The following is a 15,563-nucleotide window of genomic DNA, read 5'->3' on the forward strand; positions in this document are numbered from 1 at the left end:
ACGCAGCCTAAGTCACTTCCCCTTTGCAGCTTAACTGGCTGATCAGGCCCCCCCTTAACCCCGCTCTGTCAGGGCTGGTGCAGGGCGAGGATCGCATAGTCCTGGTCTGGAAAAGGTTGGGCCCCCCGATCTGGGGGTTGGGGAGGGGTTGCGCCGCAGGGATTGGGGCACTGCAAATAACAGGGAACAAAGGAGAATTGAATGGGGGGGGTAGATGGACCAGAGAGACTGACCGAGAGACCACGCCTCTTGCAATTGGTGGGGTGCCTCCATGGTCCTTCACCCCCTGTATGCCCCCAGCCGTGGTGTGTGTGACCCCCTCCCCCACTTTCCCCTCTCAGACATCGACGAGTGCCACAAGAACCCAGGTATCTGTGGCCCCAAGGCCACGTGTATCAACACCTACGGAAGCTACTGGTGTGAGTGCTGGGCCGGATACGTCCCCTCCAATGGGAACACGACCCTGTGCGAAGGTGGGTCCTGCCGCGAGGGGCATGGAGGGGGAACCTTGGGGGGGCTGGGCAGGGTCTGGGGTTACACAGGCAGAGGTCTTGCCCGAGGGGGCAGCAAGCTGGGAACTGGTCTGGGACGGTGCCAGCCCCCCTGCCCCCCATGGACGGGGTTCCTCTAGGTCTCAAGCCTGGACAGGGAGGGCTCAGCCTCCAGGCTCTCACCTCCCCCCAGTCCAGCCTGTCCATCCACTTGGATGTTTCCGGTTTTCTCAGAGCCACAGCCACCAGCGTGCCCATGTCTGGCTCTGGGAACGGAGCAGGGGTCACTCCAGGGCCAGGCTGGGGAGTGGGTGAGCAGGGTTGCCAGGGGCCAGGCATCTCTTCCCTAGGGTTGCCAACTGTCTATGACACAAACCCAAACACCCTTTCCCGCCCCTTCTCCGAGGCCCCGCCGCACCCTCTCCCTCCATCGCTTGCTCTCTCCCACCCACACTCACTTTCCCCAGGCTGAGGCAGGAGGTTGGGGTGTGAGAGAGGGTGCAAGCTACGGGCCGAGCCTGGGGAATGGGGCTGGAGTGCAGGTGGGGGTGTGGGGTTCAGGCTTCGGGAGGGGGTTTGGGCTCCGGGAGGGAGCTCAGGGCTGGCGTTGGGGTGGGGTGGGGGTGAGGGGTGCTGGCTCTGGGAGGGGGCTTGGGCATGGGGATGGGGTGCGGGATGCAGGCTCTGGAAGGGAGTTTGGGTGCCAGAGGGGGCTCAGGTGGCATTTACCTCGGCTGGCTCCCGGTCGGCAGTGCAGCGGGGCTAAGGCACGTGTAAAGGTGGGTTCTCCCCAGCGGGCAGAGGTGTCTGTACCCAGCAGGTCTCTGCAGAATAGATGGAAACACGTAAAGAAGTCTCAGAGACAGGAGCAGGAGGGACAGGCAAAGCGGAGTGTAAATGGAGGAGAGACAGACAGAGTGAGACAGGGAGGAAGGGAGGGAGTTTTGTAGCAGCCGCATGTTAAACTCTTGGCAGCGCAGGACTGGCATGTGGACAAAGAGCAGCCATCGGGGCTGGGAAGAGAAGGGGATTTTCCCCCAGGCAGGAGTGAGTTGAGATGAAAATCTGATCTGAAAGCTCTAACGTCTGCTCCTCTCTTCCCATCGCTCCAAGTCCCCAGCATTAACTCCAGCGCTGAGTTCGAGGGAATCAAAGCGACGTGCAGGAATTTCTCTCTGCAGGTACGTTCGAACCCATCATTCATTTGTTGGGGATTTTGCTCTGTATTTTATACCACCAATATGGAAATTCCCAGACAAAAACCTTTCCTGTTGGTATTACGGTGATCCCTGTAAACCCCATCCAAGATCAGGGCAATTCTGTGTTTGTCTTTTCATCGCTGGGACTCGATCCTCTTCATCCTTCTAGTAGAACAGAAGAATTACTTCTCGTGTCTTGCTTACAACGCTCCTGCTAATACAGGGGTTCTCAAACTGGGGGTTGGGACCCCTCAGGAGGTCATGAGGGGATTACATGGGGGGTCGCGAGCTGTCAGTCTCCACCCCAAACCCCGCTTTGACTCCAGCATTTATGATGGTGTTAAATGTATAAAAAAGTGTTTTTAATTTATAAGAGGGGTAGCACTCAGAGGCTTCCTATGTGAAAGGGGTCACCAGTAGAAAATTTTGAGAACTACTGTGCAAATACATCCCAGAATGAGGTTTGGTTTTTTGCAACAGCATTACACTGTTGACTCATATTTAGCTTCTGATCCATTATGACCCCCAGATCCCTTTCTGCAGTACTCCTTCCTAGGCAGTCATTTCCCAGTTTGTATGTGTGCAACTGATTGTTCCTTCCTAAGTGGAGAACTTTGCATTTCTCCTTGTTGAACTTCATCCTATTTACTTCAGACCATTTCTCCAGTTTGTTGAGATCATTTTGAATTTTAATCCGATCCTCCAAAGCACTTGCAACCCCTCCCAGCTTGGTATCGTCCACAAACCTTATAAGTGTCCTCTCTATGCCATTATCTAATTCATTGATGAAGATATTGAACAGAACCAGACCCAACACTGATCCCTGTGGGACCCCACTCGATATCCCCTTCCAGCTTGACTGTGAACCACTGATAACTACTCTCTGGGAAAGGTGCATAACAAGTTGGAAAACCTATCTTAGAGTGTCTCCATATAGGTTGTATTTCCCTAGTTTGTTTATGAGGTCACGTGAGACTGTGTCAAAAGCCTTACTAAAGTCACGATATACCACGTCTACTGCTTCCCTCCATCCACAAGGCTTGTTACCCTGCCAAAGAAAGCTATCAGGTTGATTTGACAGGATTTGTTCTTGACAAGTCCATGCTGACTGTTACTTATCACCTTATTATCTTCTAGGTGTTTGCAAATTGATATCGAACCTTCTAAAACTTCTGTAGCTTTGCTAGTGGCTGGTCCCAGACTTACACGCCCATTGTCTTCCTGAGGAGAGCATTGAATCTCCAGACCATATACTCTGATTTCTTCTGCTGATTTTCATGCCGTTTCTTTCCAATATGCATCTCCATGTCTCTCTGCATCTTCCTTCACTTCCTCTTTCCCCTCCCCCACGAGCACTACGTCATCTGCAAAAGGCATGTGCCAGGGGCCACTATCTGGCTGCTTTCTGTCAATGCCTCCAGCACCGACGTGAACAAAAAGGGGCTTAGTCCCAACCCTTGATGTATTCCAGCTGTTACTAGAAACTGTTCCCTTTCTCCACATGAACCTCGCGCTGTGGCAACAGCACCATCGTACATGTCCTGGACACGTCTCATATAAAAGCTTTATTCACTCAATGAGGGGTGTCAGGATCAGGCCCTGCATAAGTCCAACACCAATGTCGGTCGCCCTTCAGCGCCTGCAGAACTCACCCTCTGCCCTGGGTCTCTCTGCAGGGAAAGTGGAGCGGCAGAAGCAGCAGTTTTTGCTCTTTCTTTAATTCGACCTTAAACATTTTGATGTCCACGTGCAGAGACGGGAGTGCTGTGTTATCACTGGAGGTGAGAGGCTCCATCCCTTGAATGTGCCCTGCAGACTAGTGCCCCTGTGTGTGCCCCAGAGCCCTGTGTGGTGCTGTGCTGGGTTAGGAGTCTCACTGGGTGGGAGCGAGACATGTAGATACTCATCAGAAAAGATCTGTCCCCTCCCCTGCAGTGGGGAGAGGGGATGCACACTCTAGTGGTGTTTGTCTGTGTCTGCGTGCACATGCCCTCTGATGGTGTGAGTGCACGTTTGTTTTTGTCCACCCACATGCACCCTCTAGTGTTCAGGACTGTTGTTGTTCATCAGAGGTGCTATACTGCTAACAGTTAATTGGGATTCTCCTCAGCTCATCTATCAGTGACCTAAGTTTTTCAGGCAGCAGGATCTGGGCTCTATCCTTGTCCTGACAGACATTTCTGAGCAGCTCCCGGACGCAGCATAGAGACAGCCTAGGAAGCCGTGGGCTTGTGACAATGTTGTTCCCTGGCATCTGTAATAGAGGGACAGGGGAGCGGGAGTGAAGAAGGAAGGACAAAGGGTTCTACCCCAGTTGGCTTCAGGTCCCAGTGGGGTCCCGAGTCAGCCTCAGTGGACCCCCTTTGTAAAGGGCTTCCCCTCTGAGAGTATTGCAGCCCCCTGAACTGGGAGAGACTGTGATACCCGATGCCCCCTGGGAACACACAGGACGTGGCACCTCAACCCCCGGACTCCTCACTCCCAGGGCTTTTACTTTCCTGTCCCCAGGAAGCAACTCTCGGTTTCAATGACCTCCTGAACAGCACCTCCCTCTGGGATGGTGGAGACAAGAGGGACCTGGGGTTGGCCCTGACAGTCCTGCTGCAGAGCGTGGAACTGGCCGCGTTGGCCACTGCGCTCCGGTCTCCAGAGATAACCACACAGAACATGACGACAGAGTCTATGGGTGAGGGGGGACGTGTGGCTCTCAGCGCCACCTGCTGGCTGCCGTGAGATACGGGGTTACACACTGTGCCCCAAATCCACTGGAAGTTAGAGCCTATATACCATTGTGGGTGTGAGCCTGTGTTCAGTACGGACACAGACCAGCACTGCCCCTGCCCCAGGAAATATAACCCAGTCCCGCCAGTGCCCCCCGGAGCAACAGCAATGCCCGAGAGGGCTTTAAATGTAATATTTGGCATTCGACCACTAGGGGCTGCCACACTGAGCCAGTCACCTCCCCCCACCCCCACTACTGCCCCTGCTGGGGACGCAGCATCCCAATGGAGACAGAGCCAGAATGGGGGGAGGGGATACGGGGGGTGATCAATGGAACTGGGAGGGGGGCTCCAAACTTCCCCCTCCAACAGTGTGGAAGAGCCCTGAAGCCCCCCGACTCCAAGTGGAGTGGGAGGGGGGCGGATCTGGCCCAGAATTGACAGATTCCCAGGGAAGTGGTTTCACAGCGAGGGGCTCTGTCATTCCTCACCCCCACCCCCCGCAGCTGTCCAGACGCGGCTCGTCACAGGGAACTGCAGCCGGGACAGTGAGGTCTTCACGCTGAGAGCTCACGAGGAGACGATGGTCGTGCACTGTGATACAGTCACCAGGGCAGCCACACAAGGTACCATCCTGGGGATGGAAACACCCAGGGCCGAAACCATGGCACAGAGCAGTTCCTGGGCACTGAACCCCAGTCTGGGTTCCCCGGTTCCTCCCTCCCTCCCCATGGATCCCCAGGCCAGGCCCTGGCCTCTGTCTCTAGCCCTGGAGGGCTCCTTGCTGGCTGAGCCAGTGGTTCTCAGGCTGTGGCCATGGAGCTGACACCGTCGTTCCTGCCTGTCCCACAGCTTGAGCCCCGAGCAGTGAGGAGTTGGGGCGCAGAGGGGAGACGGCTCATGAGAGGGTTTCTGGTATGAAGTGGGCCCAGAGAATGGAAAGGGCAGGGACGGCCTAGTCTAGCCAGACCCCAAATGGAGATGTGGGGCCCAGGGTAACATGTATCCTCAGCTGCCATATTCAGGGCCCTGAATCCTCCAGCACCAGGGGAAGCTCATCCCTGGCCAGCCCCTCTCCTGGTCTCGCTGAGAAAAACTGAATCTTCATCTCTGCATCCTGCAGCTCGACGTTTCCAGCCGGGCGCGTTCCTGGGGGCTCCGAGGGAGGAGGTATCACGGTCCAGTGGTTAAACCTTAAGAGTTGTGGCCAGGATCCTGGGTTCCATTCCCAGATCTGCCACAGACTCACTGTGACCCCTGGGCACCCGGCCGGCTCCTTCTTTGCCATAGAGACCCCAGCTCCCTAACGAGGGATCATCTCCTCTCCCAGCAGGTTTGGGGGCTGCTGCTTTTATTTCCTACTCCAACCTGGACTCCATCATCAGTGCGAGACGTCTCAGCGAGGGAAATCTACCGGCTGGTGGGAAGCTGGAGAAGAGTCATCTCAACTCCAGGGTGGTGAGTGGGGCCGTCGGAGACGGGAGACCCATTCACCTCTCCAGACCCGCAAACTTCACCCTGCGCCACAGACAGGTGCATGAAGGAAGAACCTCTCGCATATCTGGGGCTCCAGAGGGGCCTATAGAAGGCACCATCTCCTGCCAGGCATTTGGACCGTGCTGTCTTTCTGGCTCCCAATGGTCCTGAGAAGAGGAGGCCTCCTTATTCCTGACTCGTTGGGGCTGTTTTAAGAGAGGAGGTTACCGGGGGTCACACCACGACACATGGCTATGCAAAGTGCTCAAGGGTAACAACTCCGCCTAGCTCACTCCTGAGCCGGAATAACTGGAAAGCCGCTTTCTATAGATATTGGGGTTCAGGGAATCAGCATGAAACACTTTGATACAGTAATGAAGTGGTTAGGGTGCATATGTGTATGTGTGCACAGAGCACTGCCCTCTGCTGGATGCAGTCAGAACTGCTCAGCCATGTGCCACGTTCCTCATAGTGCTAACAGCTAGCAAGGATTTATTTCCCTTTTGCTCCAAAAGCAGGGCCTGTGCTTTTGGAGCAGTGGGTTCTCCGTTCTCTCTCTACTGTCACCGGGATGGCCCCAGTGGGCACTGGGGGCTGCGTGGGGAGAGCCGTGGAGCTGTAGGTGGCCTCGGGTTTGCTATAGACATGTGATAACAGAAACGACGTTCCGTGGTCCCACGAGGCTGAGGATGATTCTGTTGTGTTTCCAGGCCAAAAGAGAGGACGAAGAGGCTCTCTGCGTCTACTGGAAAGTAGAGGCCGAAAGCGGCAGTTGGTCTCCAGATGGCTGCACAGCCGTGCACACGAACAGCACTCACACCACCTGCAGCTGTGACCATCTCTCCAGCTTCGCCATCCTAATGGCTCCCACCACAGTGACGGTATCTCACCGTGAGACTCGGATCACAGGGCTGGACCCTGAGCTCCACACTCAGCCGTGGGCAAAGCTCTCCCTGGAGTGACTGGAGGCTTTGTTGGGGAAAAGGCTGAGTCGGAACCGAGGGGGCTGGGCTGGGGTCACTGGTGATTGTCCCTTTGCTGTGTTACAGAAGAGTTACCCACTGACCATCATCACCTACGTGGGACTGACCCTCTCCCTGCTGTGCCTCTTCCTCGCCATCCTCACCTTCCTCCTGTGCCGCTCCATCCGCAACGTCAGCACCTCCCTCCACCTGCAGCTCTGCCTCTGCCTCCTCCTGGCCGACCTGCTCTTCCTCGCTGCCGTGACCCACCCCAGCAGTCGGGTACGGCCTGATTCTCCCCTGCTCTGTTCCTCCACTCGCAGCAGGGCTGGGGTGTGTGGCTTTGAACCCCTTTGTGATCTCTGGATTCTGGGCTGTGCAGGGCACAGGGGGGATTCCCGGGGAGATGTTTCCACCCCATTAGGCCCCTTCACCCTGGGCATAGTGGTCTGAGTGTCCCCAACCCCTGGAGTTCAGCCAGTTCCATCCTTATGTCACAGTCTCTCTGTCCCTCAACTCCTCTCCTAAGTGACTTGCCCATGGTGACCCAGGGACTCTGTGGCAGGGCTGGGAACAGAACCTGGATTCCCTGAGCCCTGCTCCCCTGCTCTAACCACTAATCTCGGGTCTCCCCCACACTCAGCATTTCCCTTCCCCACCGCTGTGTCCCAGGGCTCTCTGTCTCCCCCAGGTGGCGTGTGCTGTCATTGCTGGGCTCCTACACTACCTCTTCCTGGCCTGCTTCAGCTGGATGTTCCTGGAGGGGCTGTTTCTCTTCCTCACCGTCAGGAACCTGAAGGTCGTGAATTACACCAGCACCAGCCGGTTCAAGAAGAGATTCATGTACCCGTTCGGCTACGGATTCCCAGCCCTGGTGGTGGCTATTTCTGCAGCGGTGAATCCTGACGGCTACGGAACTTCCAAACAGTACGTGCAGCGCCCATCCCGAAGGGGAGCTGGGATGTGGCTTCCGTGCGCTTGTCCAGCTCACCCCAGGTCTGACTTGAACCTAGATTTCCCTGCTCACCCTGCCTGGGAACTGAATGTCCCCCTGGGACCCTTCCCATCCCCAGTCACACTAAGCTGCCTTGAGCGCTGTAGTTTATTTGCCCACCTGTCAGACATCTACACTCCTCACCCCACTGATGATGCAGAAGAATAAGTGGGAAAGATCCCAGTTGATTCCCAGGTCCCAGGCTGGGTTTGTGGGGCTGGTGGGCAGGAAACAAATGCACCTTCTTCCTGTGTGCAGATCCCTGAGGATCCCCTCTCTAAAGTGAGCGACTCACTAAAACAGGGCGTGGCGTGTTCTAGACACCCCAGGCCAGATCCTCAGCTGGTGTAAATCAGGGCAGCTCCACTTCCTTCCGTGCAGCGAGGCCAATGTCCATCCGCTGCATGTCTGACCCCCCAGCAATACTGCGCCCATCCACCAGAACGGGTCATTGAGGAGGTGGAAGAGGAAGTGGGGGCTGAAAGCAGGAGATGCTGAGGTACATGGGAAGGGCTGTTTGCCTGCTGCCCGCAAGAGAGTCGGCCATGTCACAGGCAGGCTGAGATCCATCTCGTTTTGAGAGCCAGCTGCCCTGTGACCCCCCATCTCTGCCCCCAGGGCTGAAAAAGGGCAGAAATCCCATTAACGTCACCTTCTTCTTCCTCCCTCCCGGTAGCTGCTGGCTCAGCCTGGACAGAGGCTTTCGTTGGAGCTTCCTGGGTCCAGTCTGTGCCATAATCCTGGTGGGTACCTCCCAGAACCACAGGGCCCCATTCTCCTCTCACCTCTGCCACCCCATTGATTTCAGTGAAGCAGGGAGGAGAACGTGGCCATAAACACAAGGAAAGACCCAGTTAGGTCCCACCTGGCTCATCTGCTGTGGTCAGTCCCGGGATGAGTCCCTGTGCTGTATCCCCAGGCCTACAGCCTTTACTCGGGCACAGCTCCCATGGACTTCAGGAGTTTTGCAAAGTAAAGACAACAAGAGTGTGATCTAGTCTAGGTAATGACCCAAGGTACAAGGATTGGAGAGGGCTGAACTCTGCAGTGGTTTTTGTAGGAGGGGGGGAACAAATGTCCCTACATATTTCTCCCAACCACCTGGGGAAGTTTGGGGGGCAGGGAATTTGTTACAGCCTGAAAGTGGCAGGAAGTATTCTAGAGACAGAATCTAGAATCTCTGAGCCTCATCCTGCTCTCAGTTACCAGTGTAAACCCAAAATAACTCCTGACTCCACTGGAGCAGCATCTGACCTCTGTGATCCCATTGATCCATCTCAGCCCTGGCTGTGCTGTCAGCTCCACGCATGGGGAGGGTCCGAGAGCTGCCAGGGGATATTACAGGAGAGGGGATGATTCCCACCAGAAATGAGCAGTCCCCGGTTCTGCAGTGTTCGGCTCGGTCCCCTGGGATCGTTCTCTGCCTCTGCTGAAGTCATTGGCCCCGGATGGGATGTTTTACAGGAAATATTTCCCACTGTTCCCACAGATAAATATAACGTTCTTTGCCCTGACCCTGTGGATCCTGAGAAACAGTCTCTCCTCCCTCAATGCAGATGTGTCCACCCTCAGAGACCACAGGTGAGACGGCAACAAAACAATCCTGGAGGGTCAGATGCCTTGGTTTGGAGGGTCCTTGGCACAGGGAGGGTGTGAGGGATTACAGGAGGGGAACAACATATCTAGGATCCATGGGAACAAATTCCCAGTGTGTTTACATTGACAGTAACCCTGTCCCACACAGGAAAGCCAGGGACGGTAGCTCCACCCCACTCTGCCCAGATCCTCCTGACCCAATTGCTCTCCATAGGCTTATTGTAACGGGATCTCGCCATCTGCCTTTACCCAGGTTACTGACCTTTAAAGCCATCGCCCAGCTCTTCATTCTGGGCTGCACATGGAGCCTTGGTCTCCTCCAAGTCGGCCCAGCAGCCACGGTCATGGCGTATTTTTTCACCATCATCAACAGCCTGCAGGGAGCCGTCATCTTCCTGGTGCACTGTCTCCTCAATCGCCAGGTAATGCCCATGGCCCATCAGTGCCCACACAGCACCTTCACTGGCCTCGCGGTGGCCATCTCTGATCTTCTCCGAGTTAGTTACATAGTGCAGTGACCGTGTCCCTCACTCTCCAGGTGAGAGAGGAGTACAGGAGATGGATCAAGGGATTCCAAACGTCCAGCACAAAATCTCAGACATACGATCTATCCATGTCTGCTGTCCCCACCACCAGCACCAAGACGGTAAGAGGTCCTCTGCTGTGTTCCAGTACCAGCCTGTGACACAGTCATCTCTAGCTGGGTCTCATCACTGCTGTAAAGGTGCTTTGCCCCCGAATGATGCAGGATTGGTTATGAGCCAGCTGGGAACGTCACTGCAAGTGTTAGTGAGAGTCGGTCACTATCCAGGAGTATCCTAGATGTCTGAGGCACCAGAACAGAATGTCCTGTCCTGGCACCTCCGCGTTCCCTTCCCTTGGCTCTCCTGGGAGCTCCAGGGGTCACTCACTGTGGGCTAGGCAGGCATTGGCTCTTGCAGTGTAATGATCTGAATAGATCAGATTGTCCCCTGGGATTGAAACCTTGTCAGTGCAGACAGATCATCCCAATGAGCAGTCAGCACCGTGAAGAATTTCCCTTGGCTCCATTATCCCTATTGGTCAGGATCCAGGGTCTTTCTGTGTCTGCTCCCAGAGACAACCCACCAGTTTGCACATTACGCTCTCAGTGGCCTTGGAACCTATTGTCATTTTTCTGCTTTTCTTGCCAGGACTAACCCTTCTGCCAGGCGGAGTCGGCAGCCACCAGGGCCGGGTTCAATACCTAGGGGTTCCAATACAAAACCGAACCGGCTGGAGCCCCCTGTGACGTTGCACTTCATATGCTTTATGGAAATATGCTCATGAATATGATATAACTGGAATATACTTTACTCTAAACACCCCTTGCATTGTGTCTTTAGAAAGTTTGTAATCTACTAAGTGTGTTCATCCTATTTGTTTGCATGTATTATTGCTGTATTCGGAGTTAGGAGAATAAGATATAAACCTGTATCACTGATGAAAAACATATTAAGTGGAGGCCATTAAGGGTGCTCCAGAAACACTCAGTTGTAAACAGCCTTAGTTACTTGAAAGCCTCCCTGTGTACGTGTGGGCCAGCCCATGGGGAATGGAGACCGGGGGTCTTACAGTGACATGTACCCATGTCACCTGATAATGAAATCCATCTTAAACCTGGTACTTTTCCATTTAGAAGGAGGGGTGGGGACTCAGAGAGATAAGAGCTTCCCACCTTATGCCAAAGCTATAAAAGGGGGTGGAGCAGGACAAAGCGCTGCCGGTCATGAGAAAACCCCTGCTTACCACCTGAGATGTCTGCTGGAACTAACAAAGACTGTACCAGGGGAAAGGATTGGACCCAGACTAGGAAGGAGTCTGTGAAAGAAATGTATTGGAACATCTTTGAGGGTGAGATATTACCTGTAATTAGTTTCTTAATGTATTAGGCTTAGACTTGCATGTTTTGTTTTATTTTGCTTCGTGACTTACTTTGTAATGGCTGTTATTACTTGAAACCACTTAAATACTACTCTTTATAATTAATAAAATCATTTTTGATTATTAATAAACCCAGAGTAAGTGATTAATACATGGAGGAGCAAACAGCTGTGCATATCTCTCTATCAGTGGTATAAATGGTGAAAAATTTATGAATTTACCCTGTATAAGCTTTATACAGAGTAAAACAGATTTATTTTGGGCTTGGATCCCATTGGGAGCTGGGTGTCTGGTTGCTGGAGACAGGTAAATTGCTGAGCTGTTTTTAATTAAAGTCTGCAGGTATGGGGGTGTGGACCAGTCCCATGGTCTGTGTTGCAGCAGGCTAGCGTGTCCGGCTCACCAAGGCAGGGTTCTGGAGTCCCAAGCTTGCAAGGAAAACAGGCTCAAAGGTAATGTCAGCACATTACCTGTGACCAAACCCGACACACTCCAACCCTGTAATCTGGGAAAACTTCAGACCACCCCAGGTGTCTCTAAGAGGCAACACATCCCCTCTCACAAGCACTGAGTCTGTGTATAACAAAGAGAACTTTTAATAAAAAGGGAAAAGAAATCTGGCATTAATTTGGGAAATAGGAAAACCACGATTCAAAAGCTTGTGACCATGAGTAAGGCAAAGATATTTTTAGTAAAAGTCATGGACAGGTCGCAGGCAATTCATGGAAGCCTGTTACCTGTCCTGACTTTCACTAAAAATATACTGACAAAATGGGGAGGCGGGTTCAGCTCAGTGCCCACTGCTGCGGGAGCTCCGGCTCCCCCACTGCCGCTGCCCCACTTCAAAGTCCCCCGCTCCCCACGGCAGCTGAGCAGTTGTGTGGGGAGGGGTCCCACCCCCTGCAGCAGCAGGGAGCTCCAGTTCCCCATCACCTGCAGCAAGTGGGATGTCTAGGGTCCCCCATTGCGAATGGGGGGCTCGGCTGCTGCAGGGTCCCCTCACTCCCTACAGCAACTGAGAGCTCTGAGCAGTTCCCCCCTCTTCCTGCCATGGCTGGGCAACTGCAGAGGGTCCCCCACCACCTGTCGCAGGGGAGCTGGGGACCCTTGGTGGTGGAGATGGCCTTCCCCATCCATGCCGCCATGCCCCACACCGCCCCCTTCCACAGCATCAAGAAGATAAGCATCGCGGCCAAGCTCTGCAGGGAGGAGATAGGCCCAGGCTGCGGGCCCTCACCAGGTAGGGCCCAGAGCAAGCATCTGCGGGGAGGGGTGCCCTATGGCCTTCCTCCCCCATCAGGCTATGGACATCCCCGCCCCCTGGTCATTTCTGGGATGGGGATTCCTGCCTTTGCCCTTTCCCTCCCCTGCACCCCACTCACAGCTGCTGTCCTTGGTCGGCGAAGGCCCAGAGTTCAGAGCGTTCATGTGAGTTCAACTCCCACCGGAGGGCTGGGAGGTGGGGAGATGGCATCGAGAAATTCCTTGGCTGCTGATGCTGCCACCACTACGTATACAACTGAGGTCTGGTCTGAACTACAGACCTTAGCCCACAAAAGCTTATGCTGAAATAAATGTGTTAGTCTCTAAGGTGCCAGAAGTACTCCTGTTCTTCTTGCAGACCTATATTGGTATAACTACATCGCTCAGGGGGGTGAAAAATCCACACAAACCCACCCCCTGTGCGATGTAATTATACCAACTGACCTCCTGTGTAGACACCGCTGTTTTGGCAGGAGAACTTCGCCCACCGACACAGCTACCGCCTTTCGGGGAGGGGTGTGAGGAGGAGGGGTGTGATGCACATCCACCCCAAAACCGCAGCCCCTCCTTTTAAACGGTAAACCCAACCGGCATTGCTTACTATGAGAAAGGAGGGCGCTGCAGTTTGAAACCATTCCCACATGTCATGAAGGCGGAAAAAGCCAACCCCATGTACCCTTTGGCTTACTATGGCTGCCTGGAAACCGAATTCAGTTGCCCAGCCGTGTGTGATGTGTCACCATACCGGCAGATGCTCAATATAAAAGGCAAAATGCGACCTTATATTTAAAGCACAATTGCTGTCTGCTGTGAATCGCTTGATTCACTGTGAAAGAGTCTCTCTTTTGTTCTCAGAAATGTATCTTCTTAAATTCTACTCTTCCTTTTTATCCCCCCTGCAGGTGCAAATGTTTCTATGCTCCCCGTAACATCTCCGTCTGAGGTTATCGCAGATTCGAAGGTGAAAAAAACGCACTTGCGATGACACATTTTCTGAGCTCATGCAGTCCTCCCGCACTGACAGGGCCCAGCTGAATGCATGAAGGCATTCAGTGGCAGAGGCCAGGAAAGCGTTCAGTGAGCATGATCATAACATGCAGGAGAAGATGCTGAGGCTAATGGGGGAGCAAATGGACATGATCAAGTGTCTGGTGGAGCTGCAGGAAAGGCAACAAAAGCACAGACTGCCGCTGCATCCATTGTATAACCGCCTGCCCTCCTCACCAAGTCCGATAGCCTCCTCACCCAGATGCCCAAGATTGAACGGGGCAGGGCAGGGCGGGTGGGGGGAGAGGCTCCGGGCACCCAGCCACTCCGCTTCAGAGGATGGCCCAAGCAACAGAAAGCTGTCATTCAAACAGCTTTGATGTGTAATGTGGCTACAATAAGCAATGTGGCCTTGTCCTTCCCTCCTCCCACACCCCACCTGGGCTACCTGGTTAGTGATCTCACTTTTTTTTTAAATAAGTAGAGAATGAATGGATTCAACACAATAGGGACTTTATTTCCTTTGCCAGCAGTGGTCAACCTGACCCCCTGTGTAGACACCGCTGTGACATTCCATACTCTATGTGCCCGGGAAGGCTGGACAGAGTGCTGAGTAGGGAGAGCTCAAGGAGATCATTGTGGGGCTGCAAGAGGGCAGCTGACAGGATGATGGAGGCAGTCCATGGAGATATACATGCAGCGAGGTAGGTGTCTGTTGCCACTGGCTCAGCCATCCGGCCTGCAGAGGGGTTCAGATCTGGAAGCCGGGTCGGGCCCTCCGTGCTTCCCTGGGATACACGGTTGTCCCAGTTTTCCTCTGCTGTTCCGCCGGGAGCCCTGAGATTCGCAGGAGCGTGGAGGGGGGAACCAATTCTGAGACCGTTCCATCTGCAAAGCCGGGAGGGGACCAGGGTGACATCGCTGCTGGAGGAACAAGCCGGCTCGTGTCCATGCGACTGGGGAAATTGAGAAAACGTGGGGAGTTTCACTTGGGAAAAGTGCTGAGTCAGGCACGGGCAGAGTATTTCCCCAGAGCCGCTCTCAGAGGAGGGGAACGGAAGGGGCTTGCCCAAGGGGCAGGATGGGTGGTGGCTCAACGGCAGCCTCGAGCCGGAGGACACTTGGGTTCTATTCCTGGCACTGCTGCGTGACCTTTGGCAAGGCCGTACCTCAGTTTCCCCATCTGTAAAATGGGGGCTAATGAGACTGACTTCCTTTGAAATAATAAGTGTCATGTGCATGCTAGGAGTTATCAATGCTGGTTAATATTAATTCCTGCTGCAGCCGTGCCAGCATTCCCTCGGAGCTGCCCTGTGCGTGGCATGGAGATGCCAGCGTCAGAGATGGGCTGCCTGGGAGCAGGAAGCCCTGGGGGATGCAAGGAGACTAGCGACGTTTCTGGCCTGGTGGGGCTTGTTTAAGCATTTTGTTTTTCAGGCAAAGGAGACATCTGCATAGGATGTTACACCTGGGGAACAGGGCTCGGGTGGGAGCGGGGCTGTGGGGGGAGGGGGGGCTGGCAGTGTACATGAATAGGGCAGTATCCCTTTAAATAACGTGAGCCCTCGCTTAGTGCTGCCCGTGTTCAGGTTTAGATGCCGCCAGAGCAGCAGGGGGTGCGTAGTCGGGCTTCACGCGTTGGTGAACGTGCACCAAGCTGGGTCCAGCTGGATAATGTCATTTTCATTGTGTAAAGCCCCAAAGACACGATGGGGGGATTGAGGGAGGATGGGAAAGGGCACCTGGCCAACTCCCGCAGGGATAAATGGCAGCCCAGCCTCTCTGATTAACAGGTAGGTTGGTCCAATGGTTACAGCATCGCACTCCACAGACCTGGGGTCTCTTTCAGGCTTGGCCACTGACGCTGGCTGAGTCCCCACCCCGCATTGTACCTTATCTTCCCCCTCTCATTCTGGGCTAGTCCGGTTAGTCTGGGAGCTCGTTGGGGTCGGGACCGGGTCTCAGTAGGTGTT

At 54.3% G+C, this 15,563-nt stretch overlaps 1 protein-coding gene across 1 annotated transcript in view; it reads left to right on the forward strand.

The window, feature by feature from the left end:
• LOC117888512 (adhesion G protein-coupled receptor E3-like) overlaps positions 1-10,912 on the forward strand; it is a 188,119-nt gene extending 177,207 nt beyond the window's left edge. Inside the window, exons 7-21 of the mRNA XM_034791981.1 lie at positions 342-473; positions 1,605-1,672; positions 3,367-3,471; positions 4,199-4,376; positions 4,917-5,036; positions 5,741-5,943; positions 6,597-6,767; positions 6,936-7,125; positions 7,330-7,355; positions 7,540-7,775; positions 8,519-8,585; positions 9,332-9,423; positions 9,692-9,860; positions 9,977-10,084; positions 10,611-10,912. Coding sequence (XP_034647872.1) covers positions 342-473; positions 1,605-1,672; positions 3,367-3,471; positions 4,199-4,376; positions 4,917-5,036; positions 5,741-5,943; positions 6,597-6,767; positions 6,936-7,125; positions 7,330-7,355; positions 7,540-7,775; positions 8,519-8,585; positions 9,332-9,423; positions 9,692-9,860; positions 9,977-10,084; positions 10,611-10,616 — 1,871 coding nt within the window. The 3' untranslated portion in view covers positions 10,617-10,912. The remainder of the gene's footprint in view (positions 1-341; positions 474-1,604; positions 1,673-3,366; positions 3,472-4,198; positions 4,377-4,916; positions 5,037-5,740; positions 5,944-6,596; positions 6,768-6,935; positions 7,126-7,329; positions 7,356-7,539; positions 7,776-8,518; positions 8,586-9,331; positions 9,424-9,691; positions 9,861-9,976; positions 10,085-10,610) is intronic.
• Positions 10,913-15,563: the final 4,651 nt, after the last annotated feature.

The sequence above is a fragment of the Trachemys scripta genome, chromosome 16 (assembly GCF_013100865.1).
Source record: "Trachemys scripta elegans isolate TJP31775 chromosome 16, CAS_Tse_1.0, whole genome shotgun sequence".
NCBI classification, from domain to species: Eukaryota; Metazoa; Chordata; order Testudines; family Emydidae; genus Trachemys; species Trachemys scripta.